Source organism: Hyla sarda, chromosome 4 (genome assembly GCF_029499605.1).
Source record: "Hyla sarda isolate aHylSar1 chromosome 4, aHylSar1.hap1, whole genome shotgun sequence".
NCBI lineage: Eukaryota > Metazoa > Chordata > Amphibia > Anura > Hylidae > Hyla > Hyla sarda.
This window is the reverse complement of record NC_079192.1, coordinates 331,114,459-331,134,338: the sequence shown is the minus strand read 5'-3', so window position 1 is coordinate 331,134,338 and position 19,880 is coordinate 331,114,459. Positions and strand designations below refer to the sequence as shown.

Here is a 19,880-nt window from a genome sequence, read left to right as displayed (position 1 = left end):
CAAAACAAACTGAATATAGCAAAATTAATTAGGGGAAATGGGTTAAAGATGATCTGTCAGTATTAGGTAGTAAAGACTTTCCACATAAAATAACATTCTACTGCTCCTCTGTTATTCTTCCTGGAAATTAGAGCTGCACGATATATTGCAAAAGCAATCGAATTGCGATTTTTGCGATATAGCCCCCTGGGAAAACTTGCGATTATCTGCTCGGGTCGGCTCATGTGTGCTGCTGCAGATGGGGCCAGCCAGAGCAGGTAAAAACTAATTTAAATACTAAAAGTCAGTGTTTACCAACCAGGGTGCCTCCAGTTGTTGCAAAACTACAACTCCGGGCATGCTGGAAGTAGTAGTTTCGCAACTGGTAGAAAAACACCGAGCTAAGTAAAAGGGCACAGGGAGAAAATAAAAATAAAAACTTCTGCTAACCTACTCCTGTTCCCTGCAGATGCCGTTAGTCTCCGGGCGGTCCGGTGTCTCCTCTCTATATAAGTAGAAGGACCTTTCCCTTTTCAGCCAATCACTGGCCACAGTGGTGTCACGTGTCAAGCCAGTGATTGGCTGATGGGGAAAGGTCTTTTTCGGCTGCAAACACACTGGGTTTCCCGGGTCCAGTGGAAGATTTGAAAACCATTCGGGAAACCAAGTGTATTGCTGCAGTACAAAAAACTACCTACAGGGGGTGGGTGGTTATGTGACATGGAGGGGATATTGTGACAGGGGGGAGTTTGTGATATGGGGAAGAGAATGTGACATAGGGGAAGATTGTGATGGGGGGGAGAGAGAGATTGTGACGGGGGGGGAGAGATGTCACCATGGAGGATGAGATGTGACCATGGGGGAGAATATGACAGTTGGGAGATAGAAATGGGGGAGATGTGAGATGGGAGGAGGGCATAAATTAGGTGGATAGATGTAAAATGGAGAAGATTGACGTAAAATGGGGGGATTTGACTGTTCATTTATTATATCGCATTGCATATCAAAATCGCAATATTTAGGCCCATAATCACATTCGCACATTTTCCCCATATGGTGCAGCCCTACTGGAAATTTATGAATACATGTACAACTAGGTGTTCCTATTCCCCTGGTCTATGTGGACGTGTCCCAACCTAGTGCAGCACTGCCTGATCACTGTGGACAGTGTAAGTGCGTTAAGTCACACCTTATTAAGAAGAGTGGTAAGACCCGATTATAAATGTACTCCAGGAGGAAAACTAAACTGAAGCAGACACATTGGGAGAGGCGACAGGAACATCTTTTAGGTTCTTCCTGTGTAATGGAGAAATAATAATACATACAAATTAACATATACTGGAAAAGGCCATTATTGACAAACGCACACGCAACATTTCCATGAATTGATGTTCTGCCCACAATATGGCCGCCCCTTGTTATGGAGGAGAAAGATTCATTTTAAGAAGTAGTGTTAACATGAGGACTCGGCTCATAGTAAAGAGCCACCTCTGAAGTTCAGTCCCCTGCACAGGAATCCTATTGCTGTACTGTGTTACACATGGTTATATCATATATGTTGTCTGTAAAGCTGCAACACTTCTTACCTTTCCAAGATTACATCAGACCTTGCACATTTTTTGGTGACATCTTGCTAAATCAGGGACAACTGTTTATCTAGAGTAATATTTTTCTGCTCCGCCAGGAAGGGAAGCTTGTTACATAAAAGGGAGATTCATACTATAAGAAGCAGCCATTCAAAGTCACTCTTAACATTTGTTCACCCTATTTACAAAAATGATTTTTAAAAAGTTCATACAAAGTTACAAAGAGGAAGAAAATGTTTCCAAAGTCTTTAGAAGCGTCTGAAATGCTGCTGTAATAAGGACCCATAAATGTACGCCTTTTATTTCTCATGATCGAGAAGTTCTGTCTTCCTTCCATTTTGACTCCCATCTAGAAAAGATGGGAGGAAAATCTCCTGCAATGTGATTATCTTCCTGAAATACTACACGTGGAGTCTATTAAACTGCTATTACAAAATACTGCAATAAGACATCGTCCTCTCCCCATTCTAGCTCATGGGGCAATTCCATATTCTCTTTTACAGGAGGATTTGTGCAACGTACGGAGAGTGAGTGCTGGCAATTGCAGCAAGTAACGGAAGATCACTGGATTCGATTCTGCAAGAAAGGACAGAAACAGCAGTTTACTTATTGGGCTACACAAGAAAAAAAGACAATAAGACTATTCGATGGGTAAGTAAGGCTACTTTCACACTGCCGTTGTACCTCGCCTTTAACGACCATTATCGGGACAGGGCACAAAGGGCAATAACAGGTCCCGATGGATCATATTTACAATAATGGTGTCCTTCAGGTGCCGTTATTTTGTAGTGGGAGAAAAAGACTGTGCTTGAAGTATTTTTTCTCCCGTTGTTCCCCCCAGTTCCCCCAACAGCCGTGTCCTTACGGCAATGTGAAAGAAGCCTAAGGGAGCTCTTATAACAAAACGCCAAGAGAGGGGGTTAAAGGGGTACTCTGCCCCTAAACATCTTATTCCCTATCTAAACATTTATATTCAGAATTCCGGGTTTTGGTGGACGTGAAGCCACGCCACACCACTTAATTAACATCACGAGCATGGCCACCACAAACCTGGCATCCTGAATATAAGTGTTCAGAACGCCAGGGTGCCGGCCCAGAGATCGCAAAGGTCCCAGCAGCCATTCCCACCATGATCAGACATCTTATCCCCTTATCCTTTTGGATAGGAAATAAGATGTCTAGGGGCGGAATGCCCCTTTTTTGTTCAGGAACAAAAAAAACTGCAATTTCTGGGTAAAACCAGCACTACACCTGTCCTCAGGTTGTATGTGGTATTACAACTTGGCTTCACTTACTTCAATGGAACTGAGCTGAAATGCTAAACACAACCAGGACAGACGTGGTGGAATTTTTGGAAGAAATCAGCGTAGTCTTTCTAATCCTGAATAACCCCTTTAAACGATACTTTCCTAAGACACTATGTAGTCACTAAAATATAACTACCTGTCAGGAATTAAAGCAAACCAGATTGCAGCTGCAAGTTCACTTTAGTGCAGATTTGCAGCTATGAATTTACTGGTGGAAATGCCATAGCCTTTCCGCTGAACAAAATCTGCAGCTTAACCGTCCTGTGTGCGGCCACCACACTAGGGAGAATGCTGTCAGAGATGGCCATAAATGGGCTGACATATTTCTTTTAACTTTATTCACTTCTCACATTTATGGAAAAGCTTTAGTAATGTTCAAACTGTTAAGATTTTAACTGTTTAGTTATTTAACCCCCTTCCCTCTTTGGCGATTTTTCATTTTATGCACTTGTAATTTTCAGAACGTGAGGAGGGGAGGGAAAAAAAAAAAAAAAAAAACACAATTTTCCACCTAAAAATCCATATGAGGGCTTGTTCTTTGAGCCAACAATTTTAATTTGTAATATCATTAATAATTTCACCACAAAATGTACGGCGAAACAAGAAACACATTTTTTGTTTCTACACAGCACAGTTTTCAGTAAAAATTGCACCTTATATTTATTCTGTAGGTCCATACGGTCGCAAGGATACCAAATTTATATAGGTTTGATTTTATTTTACTACTAAAAAACCAAAATTATAACTACTCTATTATAACAACTCCTTTCCTGACCCCTATAACTTTTTTATTTTTCCATATAAGAGGCGGTATGAGGGCTAATTTTTTGCGCTGTGATCTGAAGTTTTTATCGGTACCATTTTTGTTTTGATCGGACTCTTTAAACACTTTTTATGGTATAAAAAGTGACCAAAAATACGCTATTTTGGACTTTTTTTTTTTTTACGTGAACACCATTGACCATGCGGTTTAATTAACAATATATTTTTATAGTTCGGACATTTACGCACGCGGCGATACCACATATGTTTGTTTATTTTTATTTACATAGTTGTTTTTTTTAATGGGAAAACGGGGGTGATTCAAACTTTTATGAGGGAAGGGGTTAAATCCCTTTTATTAACACTTGATTTTTTACACTTTTTTTTTTTTTGCAATGTTATAGCCCCCGTAGGAGACTTATAAAATGCATTATACTGATCTCTCATACTGATCACTGCTATCTCACTGCATAGCATTGATCAGTGTTTCTGCCGCTTGACTGCTCCTGCTTGGATATCAGGCATGGAGCAGTCATTCGGCGATCGGACGCCAAGGAGGCAGGTAGGGATCCTCCAAGTTTGATCGCCGCGTCTAAAGGTTTAATACCAGACATCAGTCCGATCGGTGATATCTGGCATTAGCCGTGGGTTCTGGTTGACTATAACAACCGGGACCCACCGGGTATGATGTGTGCTCACCTGCTGAGCTCGCGTCATACCTCGGGAGCCGCAAAAGGACGTGAATGTATGTCCATTTGCAGCAAAGGGGTTAAGCTGCAGCACTAAAGACTGTGGTGAATGAGGTCATTTAAGCAAGAAAAAATAAATAAAAATGTATGTGTGCCATGTCCATGCTGTTATCTTGAAATACTCTACAACTTTCTACCTCGTAGGGCAGCATTTGCCAACCAGGGTGCCTCAGCTGTTGTAAAACAACTCCCAGCATGCCTGGACAGCCTTTGGCTGTCCGGGCATGCTGGGAGTTGTAGTTTTACAACAGCTGGAGGCACCCATGTTGGGAAACACTGTCAGAGACATATTGAGGTTTGCCTTAGACTGATATTGTCTAGTCTTAAAGCTAGCAAGTGTGTCAATCCAGGTACTGAAGTCTTCACATCTCTTACCCTAACACCATGCTGAGCTCCTTCACATGAACTCTGGTTTGTCCTTTTAGATATTCGGAAAGCATACGGCTTTTGAAGTACAGCTCTTGCAGTCTGTCTTCCAGGTGCATGATGCACTAACAGAGGGATAAAGGGATTAAGAATACAAATGAGGTTTGTAACAATGGCAGAACAAGCTTTAAAGCAGCTGTTGATAGACGTTATGGTATACTAGGAAGTCAACACTGTAGTTTACAGGCTTTAAATGGAAGCCGCACTATACAACTACCCACCTTCCCAAATAGTGAGAACGGTATAAACTATACTCACAAAGTTTGCTGATAAGTTGTGTTTATAAAGCTGGAGGGTGGAATGAAGAAGGCTGGAGACCAGGCTGGATACCAGCACCTCCTTGCCTAACTTGTTATCAGTCGTCCTCCTCTGACTACTGGCCACTTGTACTGACCATTTTTCCACGTCTGCAATAATGCAGACAGCCTCTGCGATGGGTTCATCCAAAACTGGATGCTATGGAAGAAAGTCAAACAAGTGCATTAACCCATAAGCTAGAGCCAGTAGTCATTTATCCGTCTCCCATATGAACACATTACCTACCTGTACAGCGTGCGACAGGTCTGACATCAGGCACTGCCTTAACTTCTCCTCACTTCCTATTCCTTGCAGAACAAAGTCTGGTACGTAGGATGAGCAATAGCCAGCTAACAGGGATCTCCCAAAGTTAGCTATATTGGGCTTTACCGAATTGACTTCCACCAGTTTTGATCTGAAAAAAAATGAAAAAATTCAGAAAAACTGTTAAAAGCAACACTTGGGCTGTTTAAGGGGAAACATGTAAATGTGTTGGAATGGCCATATCTCAACCCAATCGAAAATCTGTGGTCAATTGCTGTTCACAAGCGCAAACCATCCAACTTGAAGGAGCTGGAGCAGTTTTGCAAGGAGGAATGGGCAAAAAATCCCAATCCTTGGAGCTGTGATTGATGCAAAAGGTGTCTCTACAAACTATTTCCTTTAGGGGGGGGGGGGGGGAATATGCACACTGACTTTTTCTGTAATTTTGTCCTATTTGTTTGCTTCACAATAAAAATAAATAAATAAATTAAATAAATCCTCAAACAATCCATGTTAATTCCAAGTTGTGAGGCGCCAAAATACAAAAAAAAGAGTTAAAAAAAGGGGGGGGGGGGAGATGAATACTTTTGCAAGGCACTGTAAATACCAAATAATGACAACTGGCAGTGGGTGTGCATTGTTGACACTCTGATATCTTCATGACAGCACTGACCATAGTTCATGGAGAAAAATGGAGCAACAGGGTAGTATACTGTATGATGCAGCTTCCGAATATATGGTATTGGCAATGCCTGGGCACTAATATGAGGCTAAAGCTGAATGTTACTGCATCATCCATTTACAGTTATTAGAGTACAGTGTGTAAACCAGACCTTACTATGTGTTATTGCTGGCTTCTAGACAAGTATACAAGTCTGTCCCACTGTACAGTGGCAGATGTCACAGAAGGCTGTAACATTTGCCACTATATTGGTTTGGAACACCCATAGGGAGATTATTAAGGGAGATTCATTAAAACCTTTGCAGAGTAAAAGTCGACCTGTTGTTCTTAGCAACCAATCAGATTGCTTCCTTCATTTTTGAAAAGGCCTCTAATAAATAAGAGAAGCAATCTGATTGTTTGCTATTGGCAACTGGTCAACTTTTCCTCAACACAGGTCTAGATGAATCTTCCCTATTGTGTGGTATAACACGATGCATCTGTATAAGAAAGCACAGAAGAAAGACATTTTCCTATAAAGAAAAAAAAAAAGTTTATATGCCCAATGAACGTCCGGGTAACTGGGGTGTTATGAATGCTTTCCACAGCTTACACCAATATAAGATGTGTAAACAGTAAATACAGATACGGTGGTCCCTCAACATACAATGGTAATTGGTTCCAAACAGACCATCTTTTGTTGAAACCATCGTATGTCGAGGGATTTGTACCATGGTATATACTCGCATGTGCCCGCTGCTCCGGCTCGTCTGTTCACCACTACTCTAATGCCGTATCACTACGTCCCCGCAGCCCTGCGGTTGCTCTCTGTCGCCGTCATCACGTCACTGCTCATGCTGCCCCTATTGGACGACAGGGCTGTGTGAGTGGCGACGTGATGACGGTGACTGAGAGCGACGGCGAAGGTTAGCGGTAGCAGTGGAGTGGCGAAATGACTGCCCAGAGCAGCGGAACATGTGAGTATCAATGAGCGGGGCACATTAAACGGCTATCTGGCGGCAGCTGAAGCAGTCAGCGCTACCAGATAGCCGTTTTTGTGATGGCCCCGACACACAGAAGCTGTCTTCAACATACGATGGCCTCTGAGAGGCCATCATATATTTAAATGATCGTATGTCGGGGCCATGGTATGTTGGGGGACTACTGTACAGTATTCTGCAACTAGAGAAATACCACTGTGGTCTATTGCACTGTATCTCTCATGTGACCGTAAGGAGTAACGAAGTGTGTAGTCAACCTGCACAACATGTACATAAATTCTCACCCTGGAAACTGTATTTCCTCCTCTTCCATCCATTCTTCTTGCTCGGCCCCGTAGTAGTTGATACTTGGTGTGAGAAGCTCGTGGCCTGTATCCTCACTTTCACTGTCACCCAGGGCACTGTCTGAGCTCTCGTTCCTCGGTATGTCCCAGTCAGTGCCCACTGCAACTTTGCAACTACTGTCAGATTTTTCTTTATCCCCATGGGGGACAGATACAGAGACTTTGTCTCTTTGGTCCTGCTCAGCAAAGCAGTTTTTGCATAAATTCGGAAGAACTGAATTTGTTACACCAGAAGCTGGTTCATTTGCTTCACAAAGTTTTTTTGAGCACCCAGAGTCGCTGTCATGATCAGACTTTTTTGCGTCTCCTTCTGGAATTTCTTCAATGATCTTTGCCTCAATAGAACCATCTTCTGGAAAATACTCATCAAACATGCTAATGTTTTCAGGATGAAAAGGATTCCAGTTCTGGATTTTGCTTGCCACCCGGGAAAGCTTTTCAGATGAGCCACCAGCTTTTTGGTCCTCAGTATTTGGCTTTGCCACACTGAACTGGTGATCAGAAAGTGTCCTCTGTTCCTGCACTGGATTAAGCTGATGCTTCTGCATCTGATCTGCTACATTTTGGATTTTTATCTCAATATCAGAGTCAGGTGACATAGAATCGCCAATCTGAAATTTTACCTTGTTCAGAAGATGGCCAGAGTCACAAGGCACAGCAGCAGACTTGTCAGGGGGTTTCTTCTCTATACCAATTTCACTAGTTCTCGTGCCTTTGATAGTCAGGCCTTCATCCTGTAGTTTTTCATTTTCCAAGCCCTGCACTGCTGGCTCAAGACTCCCCACTGCCAAGACACATTTGTCCAATGGAGCTGCCCCAATGTTAATGACCGTTTCTACCTTGGTGTCCAGACAAGTTCTTGACATATCCTTATAGACTTCAGTGTAACCGGCTTCCTCTTGGCTGGATGATTGAGAAACTAACTGGCTCCCATCTTTACTTGCCTCCACTGCCTCTGAAAAAGAATTCTTTGGATTGTTTTCTTGAAGCAAGTCGTTGTTTTGTTGGTCAGTGAGGGGACACTGGCAACACTGACACTTATTTTCAGAAGTCCGCATTACCTCTGACTCACTGCTCAGCAAACATCCCTTATTCTTGTGCATTGTGATCAGCACATAGTCTGTTTCCTCCACCTCTCCTTTCTGCAGCATGGTGGTGATGACTGTGCCAGGCATGACAATGGCTTCATCTTCCCCACTCTCCAGGAGGTGGGTTTCTTGAAGTTCAGAACATCTGATGAAGTAGGTAAGAAAATAGAGCAACCTCTGCACGAGATCTTGCCTCTTGCCTACAACAACCGTTCGTGATGACCGCACTGGAGACCCAATAGCTCCATATAAATCTCCTATAAGAGAAAAGGGCTCAGTAAATAGATTACAATGCCAAGTTAATAGAGCTGCTTTGTGTATGTGTTTTGGAGTATGTGGACTCTTAAACTCTGATATACCCATAAATCAACCATATCATTGAAATCACAGACTGGTGATGTGAATAACATTGATTCTCTCCCTACAGGAACACCTGTCAAGGATTTGGGCATATTAGGCAGCTAGTGAACAGTTTGTTCTTGAAGTTGATGGGGGGTATTTATGAAGTACTTTACCCTTGTTTTCTGGGGTTAATTTGGCGCAAATATTTGGCGCAGTGCATTTTTTGCGCCTTTTCATTTACACATATTGCTTTCCTTGGCGGCGTTATGCGTGTTAAGTCGGGTTTTTGCAGTGGTCAGGAATTTATGAAGATGCAGTTTTTTTTTTTTTTTTTTAAAAAGGTGCAAAATTTGTCTCAAACCCTTTTTAAAAAGGCGTAAATCACCTCCATAAAAAAAATGCTATAGAAAATACACATTACAAAATGTTTTTGAAATTACTCAATATAAGCAGGCCACCTTGTTATTGAAATTAATATATATTTTTTTATTTCCTATAAAAAAATATATATATATATTTTTTAAATGTAGAAATATTTTTCAATATGGTTAGGATGGACATGTTTAAAAGTCTGGATATTTGGTACAATTAAGTTTAACACACAAGGAATCACCTCTGAAAGAGCTTCCTGTAACACTCACACATTTTGGAAATTGCACCAAATTTATAGCCCGACTTGCGCCTTTTTGTAAATTTGGTGCAGTGAGTTAAAAAGCCACCCATGAAAAAAAAGGAGTAAAAAAACACACATACCACAGCCATTATTCATAAATCCCCCCCGATGTGTTTGAAGCTAGAAAAATTGGCAATAATAAAAGGTCAGAGACTTTGATAAAGGTCATAGTGTGATGGATAGACAACTGAGTCAGGGCATCTCCAAAATTGCACCTCCATTGGGGGAGATTCTGATACATTAAAATGTAAAAGCAATATTGTTAATGAATAAGAGCTAACTACATAGAAAAATACAATCCTGGACTACACGGCATTATCATCCTTGACTATACTCTGCAATAATCAGGTCTAGAATCCTTTACATTTTACTCCATCTTCTTTAAAATAACATAGAACATTTTCTTTCATACTGAAAAACATACAGCAGGTGGCAGCAGAGCTCAAGAAACCAGAACAAGTGCACCACACCCAGAATTAGGCGCCCTTCTAACATTAAAATATAAATAGTAATATTAGGATTACTACTGACATATTGGGTCATTGGTTACTATGCGCCCCTAGAACTGGTATAAATACATTTGCCCATTGCATTCTTATGACATGCAAATCTGCAAACCAGTAGGAAAGATTTGCTCAACAATTCAGTTGTTCCTGCTGCCAGTTTATCCACATAGTAATTATATCCTTGAAATCTTTGTGCCCACGCAGACGAAGTACATAGCAGCACAAACCGACACAATAATGCCACATAGCAAGTGTGCCCACACAGTACATGATCACTATTTCCATGGCCATGTCAACGAGTTATTCCTGCAATTTTAGCAGGTGAAAAAGCCTGAGTTTTTACACAGAACTGGCCAACAGAGCAGAGAGACATATATAGTCCCTCAGGTTACACAGACTGTTGGCCCAGGGCCCTTGACACCATTTTTAGGCCGTGTTCACATTTCCACTTGGACTTTCCATTTTTCTGCTCCGTCAAAGCAGCAGAACAACAACAACGACTCCATGCTGGATCCACTGCAGGCTGGACACCTGACCAACCCCACTGACTATAACGGGGTCCATTGTGTTTCTGTTGTGGTGTATGGCAATTGTGAACAGCGCTTTACTGAAGTGCATGCACTGGCGGTCTAGTCATGCTCTGTACTGCTCTTTACCTGTGCCAGTGATTTACACCTACCACAGAGCCTCTTGTGGCCTGTCCGGCAACCACTGCCACGCACATAGCGTTCCTGTGCTTTCACTGTAACCCCTAACAAGGTCCCATACAAAGCAGGCCCCAGCGCAGTGACCTGGTCATTTGGACTGGTAAGCAGCTGCATCCCTAGGGAGTTAGGCTAGGTTCAGACTATGGAATTTCCGCCTGCAATTCCGCTTTGAAATTGCAGGCGAAAATTCTGCTTGCTAAAATGTATAGTATAGTGAATGGGTTTCCATTCACAAATTCACACCAGAATTTGTGAACGGAAAATCTGCTTGGAAATTTCCGCCTGAAGAATGGCGTTGCTCTTTCTTCAGGCAGAAATCCGCCCGGAACACATTGCAGTCTATTGGAGACTGCAGTGTCCGCGCGGTCCTAGAGCCGACTGATTCAGTCAGCACTGGCCGCACTCGGAATCTCCGGGTGGAAATTTTCTGCCCGGAGATTCTGTAGTCTGAACCTAGCCTTACTGTGTAGGGACTTCTGCATCTGGGTGGTGAAATTATAGGGATTGGGTGCTGTGAATACTATGGCCGGCATTTATCATTGTAGGTGTAAGTGAAGCATTGTTCTACACTTTTTTGTGTGTGCTGATAATGTGTAGGATCACTACATTTATTAAATGGTCACAGAGCATTTGATACATTTTGTGCAGGTCACATTTTCTGAAATTTTACTCTTCACATACACCAAATAGCTAAGCGAAGTCTGGGCTGGTGCAGTTTTAGAGGCAGATATTTATAATTGTCTTTAGACTGTTTTTTGTGTCTAAAAAAGGTGCAAGCAGGATTTATTTGCGCCTTTTTGTTTACACTTTTCTGCTGATTTTGAGTTGCAATCCACTGATTTGGGGCAATTAACATGATATAGAAGGGTTTTATGAACTGCGCCTATTTGTGAAAAGGCGCAAAGCCACTGAAAAGTCTCTAAAACTACACCAGCCCAGACTTAGCTTTGTGGTGTATGTGAAGAGAGAAATTTCAGAAAATGTGACCTGCACAAAATGTATTAAATGCTCTGTGACCATTTAATAAATCTGGTTCTCCTACACATTACCAGCACACAAAAGTGTAGAAAAATGCTTCACTTACACCTACAATGATAGATGCCTGCAAGGCACTTTTTAGTGGCTTTGCGCCTTTGTAATAAGGCGCAGTTCATAAAACCCTTCCATATCATGTGTATTGCCAAAATCAGTGGATTGCAACTCAAAATCAGCAGAAATGTGTAAACAAAAAGGTGCAAAAAAAAAGGTGCAAATAAACCCTAATTGCGCCTTTTTTTGCGTCTTTTGTAGACACACAAAAAATGATCTAAAGACAATGATAAATGGCGGCCTATGTGAGTGGGCTAGAAGAAGTCTTCACGACAGTCAGATGGCGAAGAGATGGGAATGACTCCAATTAGAGAAGACATGACCTGGGAGTCCCTGGATTGTAGAGTCACCTCTCCTGACCTATATAGGGGCCTGGGGTATAAATTTATATGACATTTTTTATATATATATATATATATATATATATATATATATATATATATATGTAATTTTTCTATGTATTCTGCCTTTGTTATATATCCTATTAGTGCTGGTGTGAGGGTGAGAGGGCATGGCTACCAGCCAGCCGACCCCTGGCTATTTCCTCAGGGTTAGGGGCCGCATTTCATTCTCAGACCCACGCATCACAATGCCCTGGCCTTCCATCAGTTCTTTCTGACTTTTAGATGTAAGGAATTATTTTATCTGTCTTAGTCATCATCTTGTTAGGTTAAAAAGCATAACTATAGTATTATCGGCAGGTTTAATAATCCTCAGGCCTTATGGGATATAGAACTTACCCAGCTGTGCCCATAGAGGGTTATATGGATGAGTCTTTGCCAGCATGTCTACACTTTGTGATGAGTGTTTTTCAAGGAAGATTTTAATGGGTGGTTGTCCATTGGGCATCACAGTAGGGACCCATGCCAGGTGATTTGTGAGGACAGCGGTGAGAAGAGCTGAAAGGAACCTGAAAAAGAAACCCATATGCTTAACATGCGCACAGTATCTCCATACCAACGTCACAATAGAAGGGCATCTCCGTCCACAGCATTTACTACAATGATCACAAACCATGTAAAACAAATGTCTAACTGATAAATCCGCAGCACTAGATCTGGCAATATACTTTAAAGAGATGTTTGCTTGTCCATCTGACAACTATTTCTCCATAATACCCAGGTGCAAATGTGTTCTAAATAGAGGCGACTTCTCTCCCCTGAAAGGATTGGACAATTGAAATCAAACTATGATCCTTCACCACAACATCTACTGGGGGATTCAGGACAATGAATATTGATGAAGGAAATAAATATTGATAAAAGGAGCGACACGAATGGGACCCAAGGGACACCTCAGAGGTGCAGATAGTCTTCAAGCCCCCCTCCAGTGTGGATCGGCTGAACAGATTGGGGGAAGGAATACATCTTTTTTTTTTTTTTTCCTTTAACTTTATTTGCAACAACAATTTTACATTTTATTTAAAATCACATCTCCATTTCTCTTTGTCTGTTATCTATATTTTAACAATTTTTTTTTCCCCCTTTTACTCCCCCCCCCCCCCCCCTATACATGTCTCCCATCCGGTCTCAGTGCCCTGTCAGACCCTCGCCATCTAATTATTCCCTTTTACCTCATCTGATACTACCTCTCCTATACATAACTTTACTCAGGATCACCCACACTAACCACATGTATATTCAAGTTAGGGGGCTTGAGTCATCTTTCAGTTAGTCAGCTAGTTTGGGAAACCCTAGGTCAGTGGTCTTCAACCTGCGGACCTCCAGATGTTGCAAAACTACAACTCTCAGCATGTCCGGACAGCCAACATAATCCTTTCAATAATTATCAGCTGCTGAAGTTGAGTTGTTGTTTTCTGTCTGGCAACAGTGCTCTCTGCTGACATCTCTGCTTGTCTCGGGAACTGCACAGAGTAGAAGAGGTTTGCTATGGGGATTTGCTTCTAAAGTGGGCGGTTCCCGACACAAGTGTCATCAGAGAGCACTTAGACAGAAAAGAACAACTCAACTTCAGCAGCTCATAAGTACTGAAAGGATTAAGATCTTTTAATAGAAGTAATTTACAAATCTGTTTAACTTTCTGAAGCCAGTTGATATATAAAAAAAAAAAGTTTTCCTGGATAACCCGTTTTTCTGTTACATAGAATGCAAGATCTGACTGCTCTGCGAGCGTATTCATATTGAAGGAGATTTATCATTCTTTTCACGCGTATGGCTTTTATATGACAATTTTTTTTAACTTACTTTTGCTTACATGTGACCTTTTTATCAAATAGTCGCACGACCTTGATAAATAAATCACACATAAGCAAAAACCGGGAAACCAGCTTACAAAAGCATTTTTTAAAGCAGAAAATGTTTCCCTTATGTTAATAGCCGTAGTTCTTTATCAACCCTGTGTGAATGTGTGTGTCTGAATGTATGGCTACTACTACTCCCATCATGGAACAGACTTGTTTCCATGATGGGAGTAGTAGTTCCCCTGCTGCAGGAGTCTGCAGGTGGCTGGGAAGGCTACATTATTGTTTGTACTACTTCCTCCATCACGGAACATGTCTGTTCCATGTTGGGGGTAGTAGTACAGGGGATAAGGGATTGATCGCACCAGGTCTCACTTCAGAGAGCCGATGCGATCAGCAGTTATAAAGCAGGGAAGCAGGCAGCATGCTCCGCTCCCCTGCGATGTATATACTACTGTGTAAACTTTCAATTTTAAATCCCCCGCCAAGAGCCCTGAATGGCTGGCACCGAGGATCCATTCAGGGCTCTCGGCGTTTTTTTTTAACTACTTCTTTGTCCCCCAAATTTATGCCCCCATGTATGTTTATAATAATTAATTTGCCCCAGTGTGCTTATAATAATTCCCTTGGCCCCAGTGTGCTTATTCCCCCTCCCGGTGTCTGCTCCTCATCTTCTTGGAGCAGAGCAGCGGGACATGTCAGGAACCGACGGCGGTGAAAGAATGAATGAATGAATGAATGAATGAAGCTGACAAGACTGCGCTAGGAGCAGCGATAAATGAACTAATGAAGCCTACATAAAGTCGCACGTGCGCAAGTACATGCAACTTTTTACGGGGAAAAAAATCTACTACAGAGCATGATAAATATCCTTCATTGTGATCTCCTTATACAATACACAAACCATACCAGAAAACAAACAACGTCAAAGAGGACCAATCACAACTATGAGCCATCTGTGCACTTGTACTTTCCAACTAGATACCTGCAATTCAATAGATACTACTTGATCACCAAAGAGAGAGGACAAATGTGCTATTCATATACTGAAGGAACATTGCCAAAAGGAAATACAATATGATATGTATCTCTACCACTTTGAAAAATATGTCTGTACATAAAACCATGCCACGTTCCATAAATGGTGGTAAATACTTTGGAGCAGTGACAAACTAATTTTAATATATACAGCTATATTAGGCAACAATGACCATGCTGAGGAATGTGACCTGAGGAGCAAATATCTCACAAAGTCTGGGCCTGACACACATGATGAGCTGCCCCGGTCCAAGCTGACAGATAATCTACTTTGGCTAAAGCTACTCAGGGTGATATTGTGGCAAAAATAAGCAAGCCTCATTTATAGACTATTTATTATGGCTACTTATATCCTGCAGACTGTCAGCTAGAAATACAGTATTCTACAGTGACAAACAACATTACTCTGCATCATGACCTATACATACTAAAAAAAGAGATTACAATTAAAGGGAATGTGATGGTAGAAAATTACCTATTGTCTAAAATAAGTTTTTATTTTGAAACACATCTTTTAATAATTTGGTGATGTTTCATACATTTTTCATAAAATCTATTCTACAATAGAAATCTTGCAGTTTTCATACTGGCCACTGAGCCTAACAATAGGCTGACATTTCCATTTCTGTAGAAAATCATGAGGACTCTTCTCCTCCCCTTCCCATGCTTAGAAAACTTTTCCATAGAAGTCAATGGATCAGCTCCTGATTACAGGTCCATTTATCAGTTGCTGTAAAGCAAATCTTTGAATACTGTTATCAGTACCTCAGGCAAGATGGTTGCCCCATAATCATATACACAATATAGATCAACATAAGAAAAATAGAATCTGTATCATTGTCTGGTTTTATATGTTGTATAAATTATACTTTCCCTTTAAGCGTAAAACAGGTAAACTAAGGTTCACCTAGTAAATGGGTTATGGAGCCCTTCATAAAACACACACTATTCCCTTAAAAATAAGGTTTAGACTCTGTGGCCCAGATTTATCAAACTGTGTGAGAGAAAAAGTGGAGAGATTCTCCCACAACAACCAATCACAGCTCAGCTAACGAGCTCTGGTAAAGTGAAAGCTGAGCTGTGATTGGTCGTTGTGGGAAAATCACTCCAGTTTTTCTCTCACACAGTCTGATAAATCTGGGCCTGTGTCTGTTTACACTGGACTTCTTTCTGGTCACATTGCTGGACTTTGGGCTACTGTTTCCTGCAGGGAATATCTGTAAACATTTACTGCTGGACACCTTCCAAACCTAAAAATAACTGTGTTTAGAAAGCAATTATAAGGAATAGGAAGTTTTAACTATGGTTTCTTTTTCTCCCAAGGCAAAATGGAATTTAGGGGTACATCCACACGAAGCAAACAAGCACCTTTTGCACACTTCACTTTACATGCTGATTCTGTGTTGCATTTACTGGGGGGGCATTTTTCTGCACGCAGGGGGTGGGGCTTCACAGCTCAATTTATATATTCATTGTTTGACTCCACATCCTAGTGAAGTGGAGTCACAAAGCCCTGCTCCCTGCAAAGCCCCGCCCCCTGTGCGCAATTCACTGAATTCAGAGGATCCTCTGGGGGGACATAAGTCAAGACCTATTGGACATATTTAAGTAGTGACCCCTCATTGGACTCCAGTTCACTCACACTATAACCAGTGTATTGGGTTTAGTGCGGGTGCACAGGCTGACAGTTTTCCTTTAAGGATGCAGCTGATTTTTTTTTTTTTTTACTAATTACCCCTTTACGTCAAATTAGTAACTTACTGTGCCAAAAATGTGCCAGTTTTCTGTTTCACAAATGCATCACATGACCTGTGACATAATGACTTCTGCTCCAGTGACATCCTATCTACCGGTTTAGAAATCTCAATCCCATTGGTCATAAGCTCAGTGAGGGGACCTCACTAGTGGAGGAAGAGCCAGTGGCATCGCAGGTGAGGAGACAAAATACTGGAGCTAAAAACTGGCACATTTTTGGGGGCAGAAGGTAAAATAATATATTTGCTGTGGACAGTGATGAAATAATTAGTAAAAAAAAAAAAAAAAATCCGACAAAGCCTTCATTTTTTTGAACAACAAAGCTGTATAAGGTTTTGTTTTTTCACTTGCAGGGCAAATGATAGTTTTTATTGATATGACTTTAGGATACGTTATCACAAGCCACACAGACCCATCTCTGACTGCGGCAATCTCTGGATTAGTAACCTGGCTGAGTCATTCTGTGCTTATCTTATTATTATACTGGGTTCAGACAAACAAAGGCTAAATTGAGTAATATCATTTTGGTGTGGACTCTGACCACAGGCAGTGAGGCCCAGGCATCACCATTTTCTGGCTGATAAGAAATTCAGAAGCCTTTTTATGGATATTTAACCAAAGATCATTAACAGACAGCAAATGAAATAACATTACTGAGACCAAATACATAGAAAACATTACTGGTTTTTGGAGGTGTATTCCATCAGGAAGGCAAACTCCTTCATAAACCGCTGGCATAGGTGATTCTTCTCTGGTGACCCAGACATCATCGTTAACCACACAGGTTCCGATATCCGAGGCATGGTGTACAGGTTACAGATGGTTGTCCTGCAGATTGAAACACAAACTGGTTATAGGTCGATATATTTATTTCAAAGGAGTAAACATAAGGGCCTCATTTCATAGACTTCAGATGTTTGAGAGCTGGAAGACATGCACAAACCTAAAAATGAAGAAATATACATATGCCACTATATATTAAGAAATAACATAAATATTATTTGTTTTAAATAATTTCAAAGTAAAAATATACATACCTGTTATAGGCCCTTATACTGCCTCATATAACAGATGGCCCCCACATAGCAGTAGGAACCCACCCCCATGGAGAACAGTACATAAGTGTGTGTGACTACTGTCAGTTTCCCTTTCAATACAGTTTAACAGTTATAAAACTGTTAAAGGAGATCTCAGGCGAAAACAAACTTCTCCCCATCCACGGGATAGAGGATAAGTAGCTGATTGTGGGGGGGGGGGGGGGGGGGGGGGTCTGACCGCGGGTACCCTCTCCAATTCCTGGGACGGGACCCAGCTCCATTTATTTCTATGGGAGCGCCAAAAAGACCCAAGTACAGCACTCGGGCATCATCGGGGCTCCCAGAGAAATTAATGGAGCGCATGTCGTCTACCAGTAGACAAGACATGCTCCTCACTGACAGAGCCCCTGCGATCAGCTACGAATCCCCTATCCTGTGAATAGGGGATAAGTACATGTTCACCCGGGGTCTCCTTTAAAGGGGTATTCCAGGAAAAAAAACTTTTTTTTTATATCGACTGGCTCCAGAAAGTTAAACAGATTTGTAAATTACTTCTATTAAAAAATCTTGATCCTTTCAATAATTATCAGCTGTTGAAGTGGAGTTGTTCTTTTCTGTCTGGCAACAGTGCTCTCTGCTGACATCTCTGCTTGTCTCAGGAACTGCACAGAGTAGAATAGGTTCGCTATGGGGATTTGCTTCTAAACTGGGCGGTTCCCGAGACACGTGTCATCAGAGAGCACTTAGACAGAAACAACAACTCAACTTCAGCAGCTCATAAGTACTGAAAGGATTGAGATTTTTTAATAGAAGTAATTTACAAATCTGTAACTTCCTGGAGCCAGTTGATATATAAAAAAAAAGTTTTTTCCTGGATAACCCCTTTAAGTCTTAGCTTTTGTTTATTCCCCTGCCGTGTTAACTATTAGGCCACATACACCCTTTTTTTTTTTTTTGAGACCTCCATCCATATTGAGAGTGAGGTCATCCCAAACCCCTCCTAGAGTTACGTGAACAGCACAGATTGCAATGAGAGTTATGCAAATTGCTAAGATAGCTGTTTTAGCTGTATTTGGCCGTCCACCTACGTCAGACAACCAGGTTGATTAAGAAGCCCTTAATCTCAGCACAAATTGTGTTTTTTCAGAGGTGGGTCTAACTCCCAGAGGACATTTCTGCCCCTTTAAGAAAACTGTTTTTGGTGCAAATTATGCCAGAAAATTGCAATGGTAACATCTGCCCCACTAGGTTGTTCTTATTCCTTAATGATTTCCACCCTATCAGAGCAATTTATTAATGTATTAAAGAAATATCCATGAAGGCAGATCCAAATGGTCTGTCCTAGTTCTTAGCACATACACCACTTGTTCATTGGCAGATGGAGAATACATGGAGCAATTCTACTCCGAGCCCTTAGCTTCCAAGTAAAGAGAGCATCTGATTTTCTACACATCATATGGAATATTTATAGGACAAAACGTAAAGCACTCCAATAGGGCAAACAAACTGCATTAAAAGTCCATCTTTGTAGAAGGTGTTAAACACTGTTTGCCCAGCGTAGATAGACCGAGTCTTGTGATACATTATTTACTATTCTGGTAACCCTGGCTGAATCTGCTGCCGATAGTGTTTCCTCCAAGACAGATCAGATTCCGCTGGCTGCCCTCCAGCAGACATGTGACTGCAATAAAGGGAACCCTCGATACCAGAAATGAGAGTATTAATGGCTCACGGACCAAGGGCAGGGCGCAGCGGCTACGTGTACACACACTCACACCCTGTTGTCCTGGATCTTTTAACTATTTAAACAACTCTAACATCCTGTCATATATTTAATGGAAGTTAAAAAATAAAAAGGATTATAAAGACAACGTTTCTATGTAACAGTTGAATACAGCTTAATGAGAAGTTCTTTGTAACATCAAGTTGTATTAACAAGCTAACAGTTCCGGTTTGTTCGATAAAGAACAACAACTTTCTCGGACAGCAGAGTGAACAACAGACAGTACAAACCCTGTGGGATCCACAATGCACCAGCTATGGTAGTAACAGTAGACGGCCAGGAGCTA

The 19,880-nt window shown here is 41.4% G+C and overlaps 1 protein-coding gene across 3 annotated transcripts in view; it reads right to left on the bottom strand.

Annotated features, from left to right (window-relative positions):
* Window positions 1-870: 870 nt before the first annotated feature.
* Window positions 871-19,880, bottom strand: part of FNIP1 (folliculin interacting protein 1) — a 100,374-nt gene continuing 81,364 nt past the window's right edge. For all 3 annotated transcript variants that reach the window (XM_056575078.1, XM_056575080.1, XM_056575079.1), the window contains 7 exons: window positions 17,456-17,602; window positions 12,522-12,691; window positions 7,317-8,721; window positions 5,353-5,521; window positions 5,068-5,265; window positions 4,759-4,874; window positions 871-2,141 (listed from right to left, as the gene is read on the bottom strand). In XM_056575078.1, coding sequence (XP_056431053.1) covers window positions 2,063-2,141; window positions 4,759-4,874; window positions 5,068-5,265; window positions 5,353-5,521; window positions 7,317-8,721; window positions 12,522-12,691; window positions 17,456-17,602 — 2,284 coding nt within the window. In that variant the 3' untranslated portion in view covers window positions 871-2,062. The remainder of the gene's footprint in view (window positions 2,142-4,758; window positions 4,875-5,067; window positions 5,266-5,352; window positions 5,522-7,316; window positions 8,722-12,521; window positions 12,692-17,455; window positions 17,603-19,880) is intronic.